The sequence below is a fragment of the Protobothrops mucrosquamatus genome, unplaced genomic scaffold (genome assembly GCF_001527695.2).
Source record: "Protobothrops mucrosquamatus isolate PMUCROS unplaced genomic scaffold, P.Mucros_1.0 scaffold109, whole genome shotgun sequence".
NCBI classification, from domain to species: Eukaryota; Metazoa; Chordata; class Lepidosauria; order Squamata; family Viperidae; genus Protobothrops; species Protobothrops mucrosquamatus.
The window spans coordinates 579232-601156 of NW_015386481.1; the positions used below are offsets into that span (position 1 = coordinate 579232).

The 21925-nt window shown below is 48.3% G+C and overlaps 1 protein-coding gene across 2 annotated transcripts in view; it reads left to right on the forward strand.

Annotated features, from left to right (window-relative positions):
• CAMTA1 (calmodulin binding transcription activator 1) overlaps positions 1 to 16372 on the forward strand; it is a 234807-nt gene extending 218435 nt beyond the window's left edge. The window contains exons 11-23 of one of the 2 annotated variants that reach the window (XM_029283484.1): positions 1441 to 1571; positions 2276 to 2472; positions 2994 to 3072; positions 3341 to 3656; positions 3950 to 4446; positions 4627 to 4817; positions 5193 to 5439; positions 5796 to 5867; positions 7420 to 7440; positions 8791 to 8984; positions 9310 to 9384; positions 11695 to 11725; positions 16340 to 16372. In XM_029283484.1, the coding sequence (XP_029139317.1) occupies positions 1441 to 1571; positions 2276 to 2472; positions 2994 to 3072; positions 3341 to 3656; positions 3950 to 4446; positions 4627 to 4817; positions 5193 to 5439; positions 5796 to 5867; positions 7420 to 7440; positions 8791 to 8984; positions 9310 to 9384; positions 11695 to 11725; positions 16340 to 16366 (2078 nt within the window). In that variant the 3' untranslated portion in view covers positions 16367 to 16372. Of the gene's footprint in view, positions 1 to 1440; positions 1572 to 2275; positions 2473 to 2993; positions 3073 to 3340; positions 3657 to 3949; positions 4447 to 4626; positions 4818 to 5192; positions 5440 to 5795; positions 5868 to 7419; positions 7441 to 8790; positions 8985 to 9309; positions 9385 to 11694; positions 11726 to 16339 lie in introns of those variants that run through there. The other variant, XM_029283485.1, reaches the window with a different exon arrangement.
• The last annotated feature ends 5553 nt before the right edge of the window (positions 16373 to 21925 follow it).

The following is a 21925-nucleotide window of genomic DNA, read 5'->3' on the forward strand; positions in this document are numbered from 1 at the left end:
CCCGTCGGTGGGCGACCAGAAGGGCCTGGGCACCCCGCCTCGGCTGCGCCCGGCCCCGCGGTAAGCTCCCCGCGCTCCTGGGGGGGGAGAGGAGGGGGGGCACGGGACCCCGAGCCGTGGAGGCGGGTGGGAGTGGGCTGTGGGGTCCTCCCCCCCCCGGGAGGCCGGTGGCCTCCGTGGGAGAGCCGGACGGGAGGAGTTGGGGACCTGCGCTTGGCCGCTGTTCAGGGAGGGGTCGAAGAGAAGTTTGGGGGGAGGGTAGACAGGTCGTCCCTATTGCTCCGTTCCCTTCCCCCCCATCTCAGGGCGAGGGATCCCCCCTACGTGGAGTTTTGGGGTGTCCCTCGTACCTCCCGACCGTGGGAATATCCGACCGTGGGAATATCCGAAGCGCCTGAAAAGGAGAGCAACCCGGGAGGGGGGGGAGGCTCTTCCAATAGCTCCCTCCCCTCCCGCTACAGACTCGCCTGGCACTGGGGGGGGGAGCGAGGCGCATAACCCCCCCACCCACCCACCCCAAATAGAGGCATGGTTGTGCTGGAAGCTTTGGAAGAAGTTCGGAAATGTTAAAAACTCGGAGCTTCCCCACCCCTCCCCTCTTAGCCACTGTTTTAGGGGAGGGTCTCACACACACACACACACACACACAGTATAAAGCCCCAACACCTGGAAAAGACCTTTGGAAACTGACTGGATGTTTTCCAAACTGTTGGGGGTCCATCTGACGAATGCGCCGATTTACAAATTCATAGTTTGTCGCTGCCCACAGTGGCTTGATAAATACAGATTTAATAAACAAAGCAATGGGTATATTTAGTGTCTGTATAAAGGGGACGTTAAGAATGGGAAGTGAAAACGAGATTTCCTGGTAGGGACAAAGTACCTGTTGATTATTAGTCCTGACAGCCACAATTGAGTGCAAGGCAATTGTGACGGAGTTTTGTCCCCATCTTACAACCTTTTCGCCACGGTTGCTAAGCGAATCGCTGCACTTGTTAAGTGAATATGTGGTCGTTAAGCGAATCTGGCTTCCAGAAAGTCAGAAAGTCGCAAAAGGGGATCACATGAATGCTACGAGTTTCTATGAATGTCGGGAACAAGTATAATATCAGACGGACCTTAACCCGATTGGTAGACTGAGGGAACGCTCTAGATGTAGTTTATCTTTTTAAAAAATTATATTTATCCTTACAGACCAGATGCAGAAATCTGGGCTAGAACTGTACTGCAATCTAGTAAAATTTGAAACTCTCTTACAACCACACAAATGTTGTAAATCAAGGATTATCTGTTGTTGTTGTTTTGCAATGGGTATATATGAGCTGACCATCCCTTTCCACCCCTGTCCTAAGCCAAGCATCCAAGGTGTGGGTATGGCCACCCCAATGCCTCTCTTCCCCGCGGGGCCCCTGACCCTCTCTTCCCCCTCTGTGGCTGCAGATAACCAGTTCAGGATGTCTATTCTGGAACGACTTGAACAGATGGAGAGAAGGATGGCGGAGATGACCGCATCCCAGCAGCACAAGCCAAGCGGGGGCAACAGTGGCGCCAACGGAGGTAGCCAAGCACAGGTAAGGGCCAAAATTTGGCACATCAGGGTGTGGGTCTCTTCTCACCCCGGTGAGTGAAGAAAGAGCTATCCGAGGGCTCTTCTGGATGCTGTCTTCCTTTTTCCAGGACCGATGGGGCGCTCCTGTCTTGTATTCCTTCGGCCATCCCTTTCTGAATATTTACTTCAAGAGAGGGACCAATATTGGAGGATATTTGTTTTTTATACGTATATATTTACAGTTTCATTTTGATGTTATGAGCCACCCAGTGTCGCCTCGCAGCGGCAAACAAATTTAATAAATAATAAAGCAAAAAGGCCAGTTGTTCCACAACAGAACAGCGCACGCATTTTTTCCGACATGTTTTAAAATGTCCCGCTCTGAAAGAAGGCCGAGAGAGGAATTGTTGGAATTAATCGTTGGAATGTATTTTTATGTAACAACTACAGTAGCATGCAGCCACTAGATGGCAGTGTTTACAAGTTTGGATCTTGTATATATATATATATATATATATATGTATATTGATTTATACTGGTCCTTCCTGGTCTTTGTCAGTTGCAAAAATTGTCCCACACAAGGGGACGATGGAGGATCTTCTCCAGATGCCATCACCACCATCAGCATAACATATTTAACCTTCCTTCTGGACCCTTCCCCGCACACCCACGCCTTCCACATGCCCCCTCCGGCTTGCCTTCCTCACCCAGGTCTCTCCCTTGCAGTGCATCTCCGAAGCCGCCAGCTTGGGCACCTGCTTTGAGAGCCGGGTTGTGGTGGTGTGCGAGAAGATGATGAGCCGAGCTTGCTGGGCCAAATCCAAGCACTTGATCCACTCCAAGACTTTCCGGGGAATGACCCTCTTGCACCTCGCGGCTGCCCAGGGCTACGCTACCCTCATCCAGACGCTCCTCAAATGGCGGTAAGAGTTGGGGGAGGTGGAGACGTGGGTTTTGGGCCTGCTCACCCAAGGAGAGGAGTTGTGTTGTGTCTCTGGGCATCATCCCGGCAAGAGGAGACTTTGCAGTTGGTTCTCTACCAAAGCTGGCCCAGAAAGGACATGTTTGTGTGTGTAGGGAGAGAAGGAGAGAGAGAGAGAGAGAGAGAGAAAGAGAGAGAGAGGAGAACAAAAGAAAAAGAAAGAGAGAGAAAAAGAAAGAAAGAAAGAAAGAAAGAAAGAAGAAAGAAAGAAAAAGAAAGAAGAAAGAAAAATGATGTGGGGGGAGAGAGAAAGAGGAGAAGAATGAGAAAAAGAAAGGAGGAAGGAAGGAAAGAAATGATTGTGTGTGTGTGTGTGTGTGTGTGTGTGTGTGTGTGTGTGTGTGAAGGGGGGGAGAGAAAGAGGGGGGGGACCTCCAGGCTCCAAAAGAAACCGGATTTTGCCTTGTCCATGGAGCTTTTCTGAGCATCTTGACCGTCTTCTCTCTTCTCCTTGTTCCTCAGCACCAAACACGCCGACAGCATCGACCTAGAACTGGAAGTTGATCCGCTGAATGTCGACCACTTTTCCTGCACGCCGCTGGTACGGAGCAACACCCTGGCCGTCTCCGGGAGAGGCTTGAGATTGGGAGACGGGGCCGAAGGGGGCGGTTGCTGGCTAGGAGGGGCCATGCAGGGAATCCCCGACTTAGGACTATCTACTTAGTTGACTGTTCAAAGTTACGACGGCACTGAAAAAAAGTGACGTAGGACCATTTTCACACGTGTGACCCTCGCAGCCTCCCTGTGGCCACGTGATCGAAATTCAGACACTCGGCAACCTATGCACCCTGACACCTTTTCTCTTCCAGATGTGGGCCTGCGCTCTGGGTCACACGGACGCCGCCGTGGTCCTCTACAAGTGGGACCGCCGGGCCATCTCCATCCCCGACTCGCTCGGGAGGCTCCCGCTGACCATCGCCCGCTCCCGCGGCCACGTCAAGCTGGCCGAGTGCCTTGAGCAGCTGCAGAGGGAGGAGCAGTCGCAACTCCGGCCGTCCCCTCGCCTCCCCTGCCCCTCGCAGGAAGAGCCCGGCGGCGAGAACTGGACGGCCCAGTGGCCCAGCAAGATCATCGCCTCTCAGGACCAGCAAAAGGGCATCACGGTGATCTCCAACTCGAACACCGGTAGGTGGGCAAAGGCCTCCTTCTGTCCATCTTCTCAAACATCCACCCTGGCACTGAGGATGTTACCTAGTTTGGTAATGTAACGTCTACAAAAAAAAAATCTAGCACGGTCAGAGAGCAAAGGGTGCGTCGAAGGAGCACCAGTGAAGGAACCCCCCCTGACCCGCACGGGCGAACGGCTTGCCTTGTCCTCACATAATGACGACCTTTCCTTGGCTTGTCCCACAGAGAGACCACAGCGTGCGATGCGCCAGCCAGGGTTTGTTCCAGATTTGTACTCTCTTTGCTTTCAGAATTGCGACGTCCTCGGTCCGAACCGTCCAGTTACTACAGCAGCGAGAGTCAGAAGGATTACCCAGCGCCCAAAAAACACAAATTGAACCCCGATTACTTTTCCACGAGGCAGGAGAAGCTCCTGTCCACCGCCCTGAGCCTGGAGCAGCCCAGCGGCCGGAAGCCCACCGCCGGTGCCAAGCCGTCTCTGTCCGAGACAATCAGCCCCAGGCACGGGGCCCAGGACTACACCCGGGAGCTGGTCCCCAACTTGATGGGCTACCGCAGCGCCAAGTGGGCGCCGAAGGAGACCTACCTGGGCATGTCGGGCGTGCAGGTGACCGGCAGCCCTGCGGGGGTGGCCTTGGGGAAGGACTCCGGAGCCCAGCGGCTGCATCAGCGGGAGCAGATGAGCGTGCTCATGATGGCCGACAGGGACGTGGCCGAGGTGGAGCTGCTTTCCTTCCGCGGCGCCTCCGAGGGGGAAGAATGCCTGCACCACATGGATGATTTGCAGGTAAGCAGGAAATTCGTTAGGAAAATTGGACAACCCTTTTGTCTAGGATGGTATTAAGGACCCCTGCCTCGGGCAGGGGGTTGGGCTAGATGACCTCTGAGTTTCCTTCCAGCCCTAAGCTGCGAAAGTAGAGCGAGGGGCCTTGGGCGTGGGCCGACTGGATCTCCTTGCCTCCCGCAGGTCACCATGATGACCCTGGCCGAGCACATCATCGAAGCCACCCCGGAGAGGATCAAGCAGGAGAATTTTGTGCCGGCCGAAGAGGCATCCCAAGTGGAACGGACGGACAGGGCCGCCTTTGGCACCTCCATGAGCTGGCTGGCCAGTTACCTGGCCGACGTGGACCGCTTGCCCAGCGCTGCTCAGATAAGGTCTGTGGGCTGGGCTGTCTTCTCTGACCTGGGGGGTATGGGGAGGGGGCTTCTTCTGCTCCCTTTGAGGCCCAGCCTGCAGAGACCAATGGGAGCCCGGAGGAAGGAGAATATGGAGGGGTCCCTGGTGCCCTCTGAGGAGGAGGAGGAGGAGGAGGAGGAGGAGGAGGAGGAGAAGGAGGAGGACTGTGGGGTCCCTGGTGCCCTCTGAGCTGGGTGGTTTTCTGGCAGACGTTTCATGACCCAAACTAGGGAACATCATCAGTGCTAGAAGGGAGGAGGAGGAGGAAGAGGAGGAGGAGGAGGATTTTTTTCTCAAGCCAGGAAGACCTCCTGCTGCCTTCCCTGACGCTCCCATCCGTCCCTCTCTTCCAGAAGTCTCTACGGCGGATGCCTGACCCCCTCCCCCCACACCAGCCTCAGCCCCTCCAGCTCGCCGGTCAGTGAGATGGCTTTTGAGAAGCCCAACCTCCCTTCGGCCACCGACTGGTCCGAGTTCCTAAGCGCCTCCGCCGGTGACAAGGTGGAAAACGAGTTTGCACAGCTGACTCTGTCCGACCACGAGCAAAGAGAGCTCTACGAAGCTGCCAAGCTGGTCCAGACGGTCTTCAGGAAATACAAGGTGGGTCCCTGCGGGAAGAGGGGGGGGCGAGAAGACCTCCACGGGGGTGGGGGCAAGAGGCAGACTCTGTAAACCACTTAGAGAGGGCTGAAGCGGTATATAAGTCTAAGGGCTATTTGGTGGGGCTCCTCATCCAACCCCCTGCCCATCTCTGGACCGAGGGCTACCACTCCTGCAAGGGATGCTGTCAATCCTCGACCATTATCTTGTCCATTATCTGGACCCATGAATGCTCTGAGGAATCCATCTCTCTGGTGGCCTTCCCCTTCACCGGAAACTAGCCTCCAGCCACGTTCTCCTGTCCTTCTGCACCCCTTTCTCCAAGAAAGTGATCCCGCTGCTCTTGTTTTTCCCAGGGGCGTCCCCTCCGGGAACAACAGGAAGTGGCCGCAGCCGTCATTCAGCGTTGTTATCGGAAATACAAGCAGGTAAGAGGAACTCCGTTGGAATGCCTTAAGAGACCCGTTGTAACACCTGGCATCATCTCCGAATCATCGACCCAGACCATTTGGGACCCAGTTACCCCCATGGGGGGGGATGTTCCTCTGAAAAGGACGTCCCTCTCTTCATCCATTAGGCCCCCCCAACTCATGGAGAAAGTGAAATGTTTTCGGGGTGTTTTCAGACCTTGCTCGGAAGGGGTTCAGCTGCCCAACGGACCATCTCCCCATCTTTCTGAAGGAGATGCTTTTGTTCATAAGCTCTGCTCTTCCTTCCTTGTGTAGCCCCATTGCACATTTGGGGGGTGGGGAGAGACACAAAAGTAGGGCTCCGACATCCACAAGTTCCTGAGACTATTTAGGTGGCTCTTCCATCTGCTGGAAGGTTGTGAATTTTGGGGGAGCACTAGGGTAGACGGCTCAACAAGGATGTGAAGGTATCTTGACGGCGTCTCAAGACCATGTTCCCTGGCCTGCATTCTTCACTCACACACACACACACACACACACACACACACACACACACACACCATTGTTGACAGCAGCTTGTAGGGCAGTGAGAAGGAGACTTCTGAGAAAGCTTATCGGGTCCTTAGTGTTTGGGGCTACCGTTGTGATCACCCAACAATTCTGACGGTAGCCCCTGGTGGAGAAGAGAGGAGGGTCCGTCGGCTTCTTTGGAAGGGACGTTTTTGCCACTGTCCCTCGCCGTAGGATTGTCACACGTGGTCCAGTTGCCCTTAGAAGCCCCCTGTCCTGTCAGAGGTGGGCCCATAAGCCTCTGACAAATTGCAGAGTTCCTCAGATAGGTCACGGAGTGAGAAAACTCGCCACGGCTAGCTCACTACAGTTAGCTGGCCCGCGGGAGATTTAACAATTCAATTCCGTTATCTAAAATAAATAAAATAAAATAAATAAAATATTTTAATTTTTGTCGTCCACCTTTCACTCTGTCCCTCCTTTTGCATCCTTCCCTTAATGACTCCGTGCCACCGTTTCTTCGGGGTGAGTGTGTAACTTTTCTCCCATGCCGAATTGTCTCTGGGGAGTTGTCCTGGACCCAATAGGTTAAGCTGGTCAGCTAGCTGGAACGGGGAGGAGGCAACGTGGAGTCAGAAACAGACTTTCCCTTCTTCCCCACGGGGAGCAGACAGGCAGACAGTCCACTGGCAACAATGCCAGTTTGTGAGGTTGTGAGTCATCTCGAGTGCCGTTCCGTGGCTGTGTTTTTTTCCCACGCTCTTAACTCAGCCGGGAACTTTTGGGGGAAGAGGGACCGAGCAGCGTTTTCCTGTCTCAGCAACACCTCACCACCACCCCCGAATCCCTGGCAGGGCTCCCTGCAGAATGGTAGCCGCTGAACCCTCTTCTTCGCAACCACAACTGCCACCCCACCCCACTCTGTCTGGCGGCCTCCAGCTTCTGACCGCTTTCCCCGGAAGCTCTTGGAGAACAAGAGAGGATTTGTGCCCCCCCCCCCGATGATGGACGTGGCCGACTGCTAACGTTAACCTTGTATTTTCTGTTTCTCCCTCCCAAGCTTACTTGGATAGCCTTGAAGGTAAATGACACAACACACACCCAGCTTGTGAGCTTTGCACATTCTTGGCAAGTCAGGGAGAAACCTTTGGTTGGCTTGGCCAAGAACACACCTGGACCGGACCCAGCTGTGGAAACTGAGTCTCAGTTCTGCTGCTTTGCTATGAATGGCCAGCCTGTCCTGTAAGGGGGAGGGGAGGAGGGAACTCACTATTCAGGGAGCCCCCCCCAGCCAAAGACACCCCCCCAGCTAGGAAGGTTAAAGTTTGGGGTTTTGCATGGTTTGGATGCGTCTCTTTCCCAGAGACCTTCAAGCAGAGGTTTAAATCTTCTGAGAGATTCTCCAACTTATTTATGTATTTGTTTGATTTCTCGGTCAATTACAACTCCAAAAAAACCCTCAAATGAATGTATTTATTTTCTTTGATCATCAAGGATAAAATACCAAACAGGAAAACGAACATCCAACCCTAACAACGAGGGGGCCCAAAAAAAAAAAATGTGTGCCAGAAAAAAAAGAAAAGGAAAAAACCCCCAAACCCCAAATGTCAAATAGATCTAACGTTAAACATAATCCACCCGGGCTGGATGCTGAAAAAGTGAAATAAATAAATAAATAAATCTTATAGATTCTCCTCCTCCCCTTACCGAACGAATCGACAAATAGCCAGAAAACGGGGCAGCAACTGCATCTTATTTAAGTTGCGACTTTCCCCTTTGTGTGTCTCCTGTAAGACGACAGGCTCAGCCCGACAGCGGTGCGCATAAACCGACTTAACCAAGTCTCTTCAGATTCTAGGCAGCTACATCCACCCAACGGGAAAAGCTGGGTTAGTTAGGACCTCGATCCGTTTTTCGGCGGCATCGCATAATTCTGCTAGGTTTACAGTTCTGCGGCTTGGTTTGCAACCCCCTTAATCTTAATTTTACCAAATTAACCCTATTTCCTGGTCCGTACGACGCCTTGAACCGTAGCCTAGCCCAAAGGGGCTCTATTTATGCAACACAACTCTTGATTTATTTATGTGTTTGCTTGAATGATTTAAAGAACGGTTGAATTGTAATAAACCACGAAGCCGTTAAAATTTGTTCGACTTCGGGCAGCATACACAATGGGCGAAACCGGATTCACTGAGCAACTGCATGTTTCGCTTAGCAACGATGACAAGGAGTGTGTAAAAAGGAGCAGAGCACACGTAACAACTGCTCGCTTGGCAGCAGAAATTGAGGGGGGGGGGCCACTCCACCGCGGTCGTATATTTATGGCGATGGGTGTCCTGCTTGGCTGGGAACGTGGGCCTTCAGTTTCTTTTTCTCTCTTCCCTCCCCGCCCTTCCCCACCTCCTTCCTGCCCTCCTCCCCCCCCTTGCAGTATGCACTTTATAAGAAGATGATCCAAGCTGCCATCTTGATCCAGAGCAAATTCCGAAGCTATTACGAGCAGAAGAAATTCCAGCAGAGTCGACGAGCAGCCGTCCTCATCCAGCAATTTTATCGCAGCTACAAAGAATTCGGCAAGAGGAGGCAAAACCGGAGGACCGCGGCCCTCGTGCAGCAGAAGCTCAGGTGGGTCTTTGGGTGGGTGGGGGGGGAGAAAGGGGAGGGTTCGGAGGGGAGGGGAAGGGAAGGGATCCCTGGGGTCCTTGATGCTCCCTGAGCTGAGTTACTTTCTTGCGGACATTTCATGACCCAACTAGGTGTCGTCATCAGTGCTAGAGGGGAGTGGCGTTTGCGCTTTATTTATGTAAAGAAACATCTGCAAGAAACCAGCCAAGCTCAGAGAGCACCAAGGACACCTCCCCAACTGCAATTCTTAGCATGCATGCGCACACACACACACACACACACACACACACACACCCTAAAGGTTCTGGGTTCTCCTCTCCCACAGAAGCAGCCTGCTCACCAAGAAACAGGACCAAGCTGCTCGGAAGATCATGCGGTTCTTACAGCGCTGTCGCCACAGGTGAGGCACGTCTAGAGCCCCTTTGGGGGTCTCGGGGAGCTTTCCTAGCAAAGGGGAGGGGGCAGGCTGGAAACACACACACAGCCTTTGTGAAAACCGCTTGGACCACAGTCTGTCCATCTGCAAGGGGGATCTAATTTCAGGACACCAGTGTGGATGGCCCAAACTTTGTCCAGAGGCATGATGGTTAAATCTGTGGGTGGAGGTTGTGTTATCACAAGGGTGCGCTGCCCATAACTCTCCCACAACACTGGAGGTTTTTTAAGAAGAGACTGGACAGCCATTTGACTGGGATGGTGTAGGATCATCCTGCATTTGCATGAAGGCAGTTTTACATCTTTTTGCCCCAAACCCGGCGCTTGCTTCCAATTTTCAGCAAAAATGCCCCATGGTAAACAAAGGGCTCACTTAACAACGGTGGCGTTTGCTTAAGGGCCAGAAAAGGTCATACAATCGGGACGGTCATGCGGGTGGCCCACTTTACAACGATCGCGAGTGTAATGGGAAGACTCCTTGACTTAACCTAGAATTTGGGAGGGATTTCCTGACGGTGAGAACAATTAATCAGTGGAACAGAAGTTGTGGGTGCTCCATCACTGGAGGTTTTCGAGAAGAGACCGGACAACCATTTGTCTGAAATGGACCCACCTGGTCTCCTGCTCGAGCAGGGGGGTTGGACTAGAGGACCTCTAAGGTCCCTTCCGATTCTGTTATTCTATAGGATTTCATGGTGCACATAAAACACAAGGATTTTAGCAAGAAAGCATCCAAGAACAGTAGATGGCAGGATTTCAATATCTCCGGCTTCTGGAGAAAACTTCCAGGGTTTCAGGATTTCTGTTCTTTTGAACAGATGTTGGCCAACCAGGAAGTCCTCAGATAAATCCGCAAACATCTGGCAGCTCTGAAGCCCTGCTGGTTCTGCAGGATAGGAGAGCTCCATAAATTTAGGAACCACTCCAGAGAATCACTCCTCTGTTCTCCAGTTGCTATGTCCTACCTAGGTCTTACTACTCTGAGTATAGTCCCTGTATTTGAAGCTTCCTTGAGTTGGAGATGGTTTGGTTCGGTCTGGGTGAAAGCGAGGAGAAGTGCTTTGAACAGGCTGTCCTGAAATAGCTTTAGCTGATAAATGTCTGTTTTTTTAATAGTCAGTTCTGGTACACTGTTATTTTCAATTAGTTATGAATATAATTTTGCGTTTAGCTTCGGCTGGGTTGTGGCCCAGAATTTTTCATCTTTGCGATCGCTCAGAGTAAATAGAATGTGTAGCCTGGGCCATCTTCATTTGTCTTTTGGTGGGTAAAAAATCATATTATTTCATGCATTCCATGGGGGACATTTCTGGATTATTCATATCTGAGGAAACATGGTAGGTAACCATGCCAGGGTGGAAAACTTTGAGAGCAGTGACTTCCTTGCTTTGTTAGTTCTTGCCTCCAGCCGAAAATAAACGTTCGTGAAGTCCACACACGCTCAAAGAAAACCCAATTTTTGATTCCAGGGATTAACTGCTGGTGCATCATGGAATACCACAAACGTTTTCTTGAGGTTCTAAACACATAATAAGGCTGTACAAATCCTCTCAGGAACATTCCTGAGAATGAGAACAATTAATCAATGGAATAGCTTGCCTCCTGGAGTTGTGGGTGCTCTATCAAGAAGAAAGTGGACAATTATTTGAGTGGGAGGGTTGGACTAGAAGACCTCCATGGTCCCTTCCAACTCTAGGATTCTATGTTCTAGGATGTTGGTGTCCATTCTACATTTTCCATGGCACTCAGGTCAGGAGGGTGGTGCTCATTGGCCAGGCTCCATATCTCACCAGGTTGCATAATTCTAATTAAAAATAAGAGTGAAATGGGAACTTGACATGCTAAAATAGCAAGAGCAATCTTGATGTACGCAGGTGTGGACCTGGTCATCTCAGAGAAGAACAGGGGTTACTTGGAATACTGTGTCCAGTTCTGGTCACCATGACACAAAGAGACTGGGCAACCATTTGACTGGGATGGGATAGGATCTCCTACTACTTGAGCAGAGGGTTGGGTGAGAAGACCTCCACGGTCCCTTCCAGACCTAGGATTCTACTTTCGATGACTCAATTTCTCCATACCTCCGTCCCCATAATTGCAAAGTGGTCCCTGAAATGCCCACTCCTCCCCTCCTTGGTGGGTCCTCGTTGGATAAAAAGTCTCTCTTCCCGCCCAGCCAGAATCTTCTCAAACCTTCTCTTCTAAAAGTCTCTGTTGCTGCCGATAATGCTAATATATGCTAATAGCTCTTTGCTATTGTTTTGCTCATCTGAAGCCCTCTGATGGACCATAGACGGTACAAAAGGGTGAGTTTAGCTGCCTGCTGGACTGTTTCTCTTCCATTTAATATATATCTATATATATCTCAAGATATATATATTTATATGCCTCGGGGTCTCGCTTTCTGCTTGCTTGCATGGGGGCTGCAGCTGAGATGAGAATGCACTGAGTTTTCACATCCCATCGAGTTGCCAAAGCCCAAGGAGACTTAACTCCGTTGCAGCTACTAACCCCCGCTGCTTCCGACGGTGTTCAGGAGGTGCGACAGGTGCATGAAAGGAAAAACGGGCAGCGGGGAATTGGATCTGTCCATCCATCATGGGGGCATGCAGAGAAATGGGGCGGGAAGGAAGGGGATGCAGGAATCTTGTATGGTTTCGGCATCCTTCGGAGCCAGGCTGAATCCGCCAGAACATACAGCATGGCGTTTTGTCAACCATACAGACTACTCATAGCGCGCGGAAATGGCACAAAGCAAGAGGGGACTCGGTTTGGTGGCCAGGCGGGTCAGAATTAATCTCGAGCCCTTCTGGGCAGGCGACTGGTCATTGAGTGAGCCAGAGGGAGGGCTGAGACCCTCTTTCTGGTATCCAGAGGATGGGGACTTGGGTTGGCTGGCCAGCTGATGTCCCAAATGGGACAGATCTTGAGGTCTATTCCTGAGTTCAGATGATCAGCTCGAGAAAGGTGGGGATGAAGCCGCGTGGACCTATTGGCAGCCAGTTATTAATACTGGGAGTGCAACTGGACAGTTCTGGGGAGGCCATGATGGATGTCCATCAGGAAGATTCTCACATGGGGCAGGAAGGCCTTTGCTGTGCATGCAGACTGCCCCTCCCGCCGAGTCATGCCGTGACATTTCCTGCAACGCCTGGGAGAAGCCTTGGAGAATCAGGTCACCGCCATGTTTTCCCGCAGTCTTCCCCATCACCATTTTCACGGGTTTGCCCACAAACAGAGCAGAGGGGTTGGGAAAAACCATCTCACCACCACGTTTTCCCGCAGTCTTCCCCATCGCCATGTTCACGGGTTTGCCCACAAACAGAGCAGACCAGTTGGCCTTCCAGTGACTAGCAACCCAGGTCACCCTCTGGGAGAAACCGCAGAGTTTGTGAAAGTTTCAACCCTATTTTTACTTGTATTAAAACCAAGAAAATTTTATTTATTTATTTATTCACTCACTCATTCATTCATTCATTCATTTAAAGGGCATCACTTTAAACTGACCGAAGTGACGGTTAAAGTAATTTTGGGAATCTCATGCTCTTCTCCTTCCATCTTTCTCTATCCCACTTCCTAGCTAGAACATATAATCTAATAATAATCCCAGACAGGTTGCATCTAGAACCCTCTTTCCAGCTTAGCTTGCATAATTAAATATAGAATCAACCGTCCATTGCTTATGCATGCTACCCCAAACAATGTTTGGGGCAGAGAGAGTCCATTTTAATCTAAAATTGTTGAATTCTTGGAGTCCTCTATGCTTGATTGTTTCTCTAGATGTTTCTATCAGGTAATTGCACCAGTACCTGGGAGAGAAAGACTTGCTGGTGATTTATATGTAATAGCTAGCTATGCCAATCTTGGCTGGCATGTGGCTTCTTGATTGAGTGCAAAAATCCACACCAGATACGCAATCAGAAAAGTAATAATACTCTTGTCAAGAACTGTCAAGGAACAAGAACTAAGGAGACATTTCCTGACAGTAAGAACAATTAATCAGGCTTGCCTCCAGAAGTTATGGATGCTCCATCATTGGAAGTTTTCAAGAAGAGACTGGAAAGCCATTTGGTCCAGAATGGTATAAGGTCTCCTACTTGAGCAGGGGGTTGGACTAGAAGACCTCCGAGGCCCCTTCCAGCCCTATTCTGTGTTCTAAGGCATGCTTCATTCTCCCAGGCACTGATGACGTTTCCTAGTCTGGTCATGAAAGGTCCACAGAAGAGCAACCAAGCTCAGAGAACACCAGGAACCCAGTCGTTCAACTCTGAGCGTCTAAAATTGTCAAGGGACAACTGTGAGTTAAATTTTCTCTTCTCCCTAGCCAGCCGTGTTGTGTGAATGCAAATATCTAGTGGGCAAGCATCATCAATCCATCCTCCAAGCTCTCTGCATCGATCGAGTGGCTGAGAAAGTTAGGGAACCATTGCAGGAGAAGCCAGGGTTGAGGAACCTCAAGAGATGTTTCTCCTGCTACCCAGCCCCTGATTGGCTGCGGTATCATGGCAACCGCTAATCTGTCTGGCCAATGAGGAAGAGCCCCATCCTTGCCTCATCCTTGCTCTTCAAAACACCACATGAGATTATTGTCATTTCCACTCGGCCTTCTCTCTTGAGGCCAGGTCTTGGCTCCTGAATCCATAAATAAATCAATACATCGGGCTAAAGCGCCAAGGGAACCCCTGTGTGGCGTTCTCCCCCAAAATCAGTGGTGCCCAACCTTGACAGCTTTAAGACCCGTGGACTTCAACTCCCAGAATTCCTCAACCGGCTGGGGAATTCTGGGAGCTGAAGTCCACAAGTCTTCCAAGTTGCCGTGCTTGGCCATCCCTGGTCTAAACGTTCGTACCAGCCTTGTCTGCGTGATGTCTTCTTGGGTGCTCTTGACAAGGCTGTTTGTTGCCCGGCCGTGCCCACATCCTGGTAAGTATCTCTCAATCGGAATAAAGTGCTTAATCCTGAATCGGCCTTCCTTCTAAAATAATTCTGAATTCTGAGTGGGTTCGGGAGCCGGCCCTTCAGCCAACGGTTTGGTGTTAGTGAGACAGGGAGTTGTGTTCACACACAAGATCAAAGACTACTAAGGCTGCAAGGGACTCTGGAGAGGGCATCTTCAGCCAAGGGGCAGAATGAAGCCTATCTCTGGGTTCACCTCATGCTAGCTAACCAAATAAGCTAGGTTGGTGCAACTTAATATATATTCCATAAAATATATATATATATATATTCCTTTCCGGCTGTCGGTTTGGACCTGCTGGTGTGTTTTGTGGGTTGATGGAGCCAGGGTTAGTTGTGACATTCAGCATCGCCTCATCGACATACTTCGGGGGTCTGGTCTGTTTTTAAACTGGGTTTGCTTCCGCTCAACAATGGTGATCCCTGTCATCCAAGCTTCCCCAATTTTCACAAGCATTCCGGGAAAGACCCGGGGACTTGCCGCCCTCTTGCAAACGTGGGACGTTGGGAGGGTTTGCATGCATTCTCACAACCGGACGACCACCAGTTGGCACCAGCATGAATAGCTTTTCCTTGGCTCGGCGGGCGAGTCCTGTTAATCTTGGTTTGGCATGAGTTGGCATGTCTGATTGAATCCATCCACCATTCGCAGCCCGGCACAGGGGGCTTTGATGGTGGAAAGGCAGGCCTTGCATGGGGGAGCACACCTCCAAAACGCAACGCAAGGGAGGGGGGGATCCAAAATGTGTGACGACCTCACTTTTTCCTTTCTTGGGGGGGGGGGTAAAACGGGGTCTTCAATTCTGGTTGTCTTTCCCAGTAGGCTTTTGCTAGTTCAGGATTCTCCAAGCTTGGCAATTTTACTACTTGTGGACTTCAACTCCCAGAATTCCCCAGCCAGACATGGCTGGGTGAGGAATCCTGGGAGCTGAAGTCCACAAGTCTTAAAGTTGCCGAGTTTGGAGACCCCCTTAATGCAATAAGATGGTTAGCATCAGACAGAAAGGAAACCCCTAGGGTGAACACTGTTGTAGGGCAAAAGGGGAGCGCCATACAGTGGCAGAGTTCACACTAAAGTCTAAACCTGGGTATGGTAGGAGTATTAGGTATGTTCACTGCCTTACGTTATTTATAAAAATAATAAAGATGGGAAATAAGTAATAAATTAAAAAGTAAATAAATGTGGTGGTACTGCAAGCACACAGCAAGCTATGAGCACGCTGCAAGCCTCCCAGTGTCTGTCTGTGTTTGCTCTCTTGTAATCCCTTTCTCTCCGATGAACGTAAAGATCAAGGTGAATTCCCCTTTTTGTCAATACTTCTGGGCTAGGATGCCGAGTGGAATTACAAGCCACCTGGGAAAAGAGTTATATTTTTACCTCTGCCTTATGGATTCTTGTAAGCCTCCTAGAATCATGGTACGGTCCTCAATTTACGACCAAGATTGGGATCAGAATTTCCATCGTTAAGCAAAGCGGTTGTTAAGGGATATGTGCCCAATGTAAAGACCCGTCTTTGCCCTAGTCAAGCAAATCACTGAGGTTGTTCAATACCGGGGTGCACATTTGAAGGGTGGGGGGTGCAGGTTAAAGGAAAGCGCATTGGCGCTCGTGTGACGTCCTCACTTAGCGACCGCTTCGCTTAGCCACAGAGACGCCAATCCCAATTCTGGTCACTAAGTGAGGACTATATTAACGTTCTTGGGAGAAGCTGGTAAATACGTCGCTTGCACTCGTGTTAAAGACGGGTGTTAGAGCAGGGGGTTGGACTAGATGACCTCCAAGGTCCCTTCCAACATTATTATTATTATTATTATTATTATTATTATTATTATTATTATTATTATTATTATTATTATTATTATTATTATTATTATTATTATTATTATTATTATATTTCTAACATTCTTAAGAAAGGGCCCCTTACATCTCCTTCTCCTCCTCTTTTTTTTTTTTGTCTCCTCAGAGCGAAAGACTCGAAAAAGGGACTTGAAGAGCGAGACCCCGGCGACGGCAGCATCCCATAGGAGCGCAAGGGGGGGGAGCTGTTGTGTTTTCAGACTGTTTCCATTTTTTTTTCTGTTTTCAGCAGAAACATGCAACGACAATTTCAACAACAAAAAAATGATTTTGATTATTTAAAAAAACAGAACAAAAAAAAAAAACACTTGACTGCTGCAGCCGAGAAAATATCGGCTGTAGGATTTTAACGGTAATGTTTAGTCATTACATTTGCACTTTCACAGACAATTTTTAATTTGTTCAGCAAAAGGCATCTTTGGAACTCAACTCTTTGATTGGATCATCGGGGTGGGGTGGGCTGGTGGGGAGGGGGGGGAGAAAAGAGCGACACCCGGAAGGCGTTTTTTTCCCATGAGTTTTCTTTCATTCCTCTTCGAAAAGAGTCACGACAAAGCAATCGATTTTATCATGATGGGCTGTTGTTGTTTTGGGGTTTTTTTTGGTCATATAGGGCTGTACTCAAAAAAAAAACAAAAACGAAAAATCCATGTTGTGGAACTGTACAAATACAATACCAAAAAAAAAACCAAAAAAAAAAAAAAAGAAAAGAGAAAAAAAATTGCGCAAAAACCACCCACCCTCCCCACGAATCCGAGAACGGCAAAAATTCTGTCGGCCCCCCCACCTTTTTTTTTTCCAAGACACGTTGGGAATTTTGTCCTTTGGGAATCTCTCGGATCACTTTCTGTCTCGCCTGCTCATTCCACCTCCATCCCTTTCGCTCGTCCATCTTTCCGTTCTTCGTCGAGAACCAACAAAAGGCCGTCGAGGCTGCCACCCTTTCGATCGGCTGATTTTTATTTTATCTTTTTTCACAGAGATATTTCCCCCCCTCCCCCCCCCCAATTTATTGTTTTAATTTTTCCAGGAAGCATCAGTGTTTTTTAAGGCAAACGGGTATTTAATGGGGGGTGGGGGTTAGGGTGCCGAGAGAGAATTGGGGCGAACAGCTCAAGTAAACTGTTCCTTTATTGGTGTCTTTTTTCTCTCTCTCTGGAAAGCCTTCAAGTCTATCAACTGCCATATGCACTTCTCATGTTTCGCACTTTATTTTCTGGCCTTACTTCACATAAGATTTTTACTTATTTAATTGCGATGATTTGTAAAGCATTTTTGGTAACGTTGCAGACCTCTCGTCAGACTTAAGTCAAGTGCAGAGTTTGCTGATTGGACAGGACTGATCATCGATGGGAGAACTGTGGTGCTGCGTTCCGCCCAGTAAAATTTATTCTTTTGGCTACTTCATCAAAAACCAACCAACAAACAAACAAACAAAAAGAGGGAAGAGAAAGAAAGAAAGAAAGAAAGAAAGAAAGAAAGAAAGAAAGAAAGAAAGAAAGAAAGAAAGAAAGAAAGAAAGAAAGAGAAAGAAAGAAAAAAAAAAGAAAAAGGAAAGAAGGAAGGAAAGAAAAAGGAAAAAAGAAAAAAAAGAAGAAAAGAAAGAAAGGAAAAAAAGAGGAAAGAAAGAAAGAAGGAAGAAAGAAAGAAAAAGAAAGGAAGGAAGGAAGAAAAGAAAGAAAAAGAAAATCAAAATCTAGGCAGTTTCTGTATATAGAGAGAAGGTTAGAAATGGCAATGAAAAATAAATATTTGAAGGGGAATATATTGATTAATTGCTAAATATTTTATTCACAAAGGGTCAATAACTTGGCAAGAGAAATTTGCGTATTTGTATAGTTTTGTCTGAATGAACGAGAAAAAAAAGTGTGGATGTTTGTACATATTGTATATATTAAAACAGATGTGCATGAATTCAAGGAGAAAAGAAATGAAAAAAAGCAAAGCATTAGTGGCTTATGGTCTGTAAAATGAAACAAAAACTTTATTTCACTATAAGAAACTTTATTTTAAATGTTCTTTAGAAGAACATTTTGCTAAAGCATGAATAAACTGCAGAAGCAAAAAGAGCTAATGTATTTAGACTTAGGAAAAAAAAGGCAAAGTAACATTACTTTAAAAAAGAGATATGTTTACATTTGATTTTGGCTACCAGGAGTTTTTAAATTTTTTTTAACCTTCTTGGTTATCTTTTTTTTTTTTTAATTATTTTGTTTCTTATTTTATTTAATTTCTCTCTCTTTTTTTTTTTGCCAATGGTGCCAAGTAAAGTGAATGCTAATATTGCTTAACGGAAAAAAAAATTAAGTTATTTTGCAAAGCAGATAATCATAAGAATTCAAAATTGTATCTAGCTTAACACCATACACTCACTCCGATAAAGAACACTTAGAATGAACATAAAACTTTAAAAAAAAAATTTAAAAAAATAAAAAGAAATAGTACGAAAGTAGAAAAAAAAAAGTTTCACATGTCCATATTTCCTGCTGAAAGTCAGACGATGTACTAAAAATTGCACAAAAAATTTTTAAAGTTTAAAACTGAAAAAAAAAAGAAAATAATAATAATAATAAAAAGATGCAAAGGATATGTAGGGGTGTCATGGTATATTTGCTATTTCCAGCGAGAAAGAGAGAGGAAGAGAGAAAGAGCAGCCAAAGAAAAATGTTCAAAATTCATCCTTTTTTTGACAAATTGAAATGCAGATCGCCAGGAGACCCGGAGTCCTTGCTTCGGCTTCCTGAGGTCTTGCGTCGCTTGCTGGGGCTAGTTGACCTTCTGGAAGGCAAATTGGATCTTCCATGATCCCAGTTTCCAGATTCAAACGTTCTATTTGTCTCTGGAGGGCTGGTTGTGAGCAAAACATCGCTCAACCTGCAAACGGGGAGACCTCTGGCTTGGCCTGGGATCCAGGTGCCTTCTCGATCCTTTGTGATTGTTTCTCTCCCTCCCTCCCTCCCTCTCTCTCTCTCTTTTGAACCACTTCCGTTCACTGCCAGGACCGACCCGAGACCCCAGGGGGTTGTGTGGTTGTCTTGCCGTACACGCTCGCTGCTCTGCGGTGGCGGTTGGCCATTTCAACCCGCAAAACGAATCGATCCGGAATCCCTAACCCCACCCCCCACCCCAACCACGATGCTGAAGCCACATCAACCGCTACGTCAGGGACCTTCTTCAGATGCTCCCTCAACCCTCTCTGGATAGCGGCAGAGACTCCAGTGTCCGCTAGGATTGCCACAATATCTGAAGAAGGTCCTTCACGTGTGGCTGACCAGACAGGAGAACCCCCAACTTTGGCCGAGCGGTAGCTACTACCTTCCTTTGGATGGACGTGGCTTTTCCTGCCTGTAAGGTTGACCTCAGGAGTGATTGGCAAGCCAGGGTCCTGTTGGCCAGAGAGAGTTGTAGCATCTCAAGGTGTCCCGCCATCATTCCTTCCAGACCCAGACTTGACCGGCAGGCAGCCTGTCTTGTGGTGGACCATAGGCTGCCTGCAAGGCGAGTTGACTGCAGGCCCCATGCACCACCACCCGTGCCCATGTCCCAGTTTTGTGGAATTGGTGCCACTCTCTTTGGGCCCGTTGGATGACTGCGTCATGCTTCGGGGCATGTCCCTCCTTGCAGGACTCCGTTGTCAGGACGATGCCTCAGGTCCCCTCCTGTCTGTCCTGAAAACCAGATTGGGGAACCCTCTTGTGTCTCCCCCCACACACACACACACAAAATCCGGAATTGCTCCCTTGTGTGACTTCGCTTGTGTGAAACGAAGGACTCTGCACGAACGAAATGCAGAATATAACATGAACCCCCTCTGTTGCACGCTTTCGTGGCAGTTCCACACCATAGTTGGTGCCCAAAAACGGAGGTGGGGGGGGGGAAAGGGGAATCCCTGAGACTTGCATGTAAACCTAGTTATAGATGTCTCCTTTTGTAAGTTTTATTTTTGTAACTCTGCATGTTAAAAAGCATCACTGAACCAATGGATCTGTTGAAGAACTCAACTGCTGGAAATCATGCAAAATGTTTTGAATTGCCCTTAAAATATGGAAAATGTTTTCTGAATGCTTTATATTCTTTCTGCTGTAAATTAAAAAAGAAAAAGAAAAGAAAAAGAAAATTTCCCCCTTTGAAGCATGTGGGCTTTTTGTGGGTTGTGTTGTGGGCGCATCGCTCTCTGCATTGCCAGAGTCTCCGAATCTTGAATAACTTAAATCGTTCTTAATTTGGGGGATGATCTGGATGTTCTCCTGAAACTTCAGGAAGAGTTTCAGTCTGCGAGACCTTTCTTTTATCAAGAGTCCTAGAGATTCTAGAATGTACCTGTGACGTGTTTTACCTGGTAGTAATTTAAGAGGGGTTGGGTTTCACAAAATTATTTTCTAACTGACACTTGAGCTACTGTCCACCCGTTTTGCTTTGGGTCTGCCTTCTGTGTCTTTCAGTCACTGGATCAGTGCATAAATTAAGTTACTCCTTAAATCAAGTTCCTAGCTTAGTAGATCAGGGGAATGCTGCAGACATAGTTTAACCTGAGCTTGATAAAACCTTAGTCTCTTGTGATATTCTCCATAGCACTGATGACATGACCTAATTTGGGTAATGAAATGTCTGTAAGAAAACAACCAAGCTCAGAGAGCACCAAGGAACCCACAGAGGAGGAGGAGGAGGAGGAGGAGGAGGAGGAGGTCTCCACAAACCCTACTCCCTTCTAGCACCAAGGACTTCTCCTCTCTCACACAAATATTCTCCTTTATTGGCATTCTCCTTAAAATACGGAGTAGACGATACTGCTGTTAAATGAACTCACAGTTGACCAAATGGCCACAGCCAAAGAACACTAATTAATGCCTCCCCTTCGTTTGGAAGGAAGCGTTATGTATAACACAAAAGATTTGTGCTGGGCTGATTCACTTTTTGGATTAAGGACTTGGAGAAGGGAGTGGAAGGGAGACCTGCAAAGTCTGCAGGTGAGCCACAAAGCTGGAAGGGCTGATTGAGAAGAAAGAGAGATGTTAGACGAGACAAGCTATCGTAATCCTTTCCAGCAAAGGGATGAAATGCATAGGAAGAAACATCAGTCATGAATCTGGGTAGGATAAGTTTGGGGAAAGCTGCAAATTTGGCAGAGGCAACTGAAGGGAAGACAGGATTATCTTTCATCTATCAAAAAGGTGGTTACGCAAAAGGGCAGATTAGTTTCTATTGTCCTGGTGCAGAGAAGAGCAACTAAGATCATGAAAGGCCTGGAGACTAAAACATACGAAGAACGGTTGCAGGAATTGGGGATGGCTAGTCTAGAGAAAAGAAGGACTGGGAGGGGAGGGGACGACATGATAGCAGTCTTCCAGTATTTGAGGGGCTGCCCCAAAGAAAAGGGGGTCCATCTATTCTCCAAAGCACCCCTGAAGGCAAAAGACTTGTGGACTTCCAACTCCCAGAATTCCTCAGCCAGAGGAGAAGCGAGACGTTTTCACGGGAAAAACAAACCAACAAACCAAGAACGTCCCGGTTGCCTTTTGAAAAACCATCTTTGTCCCTTGCTACAGGTTGTAAGAAGCAATTGGCCTCATGCTTCTCCAGTTTTTAAGTTCTTCTAAGATGCCAAACCCATCTCTCGTGTCTTTCCTGTCAGCTCAGCTGAGTGACAGCCAGAGGTGTCAAAGAAGCCAGGACTTTGGCTTTGGAAGGGGGA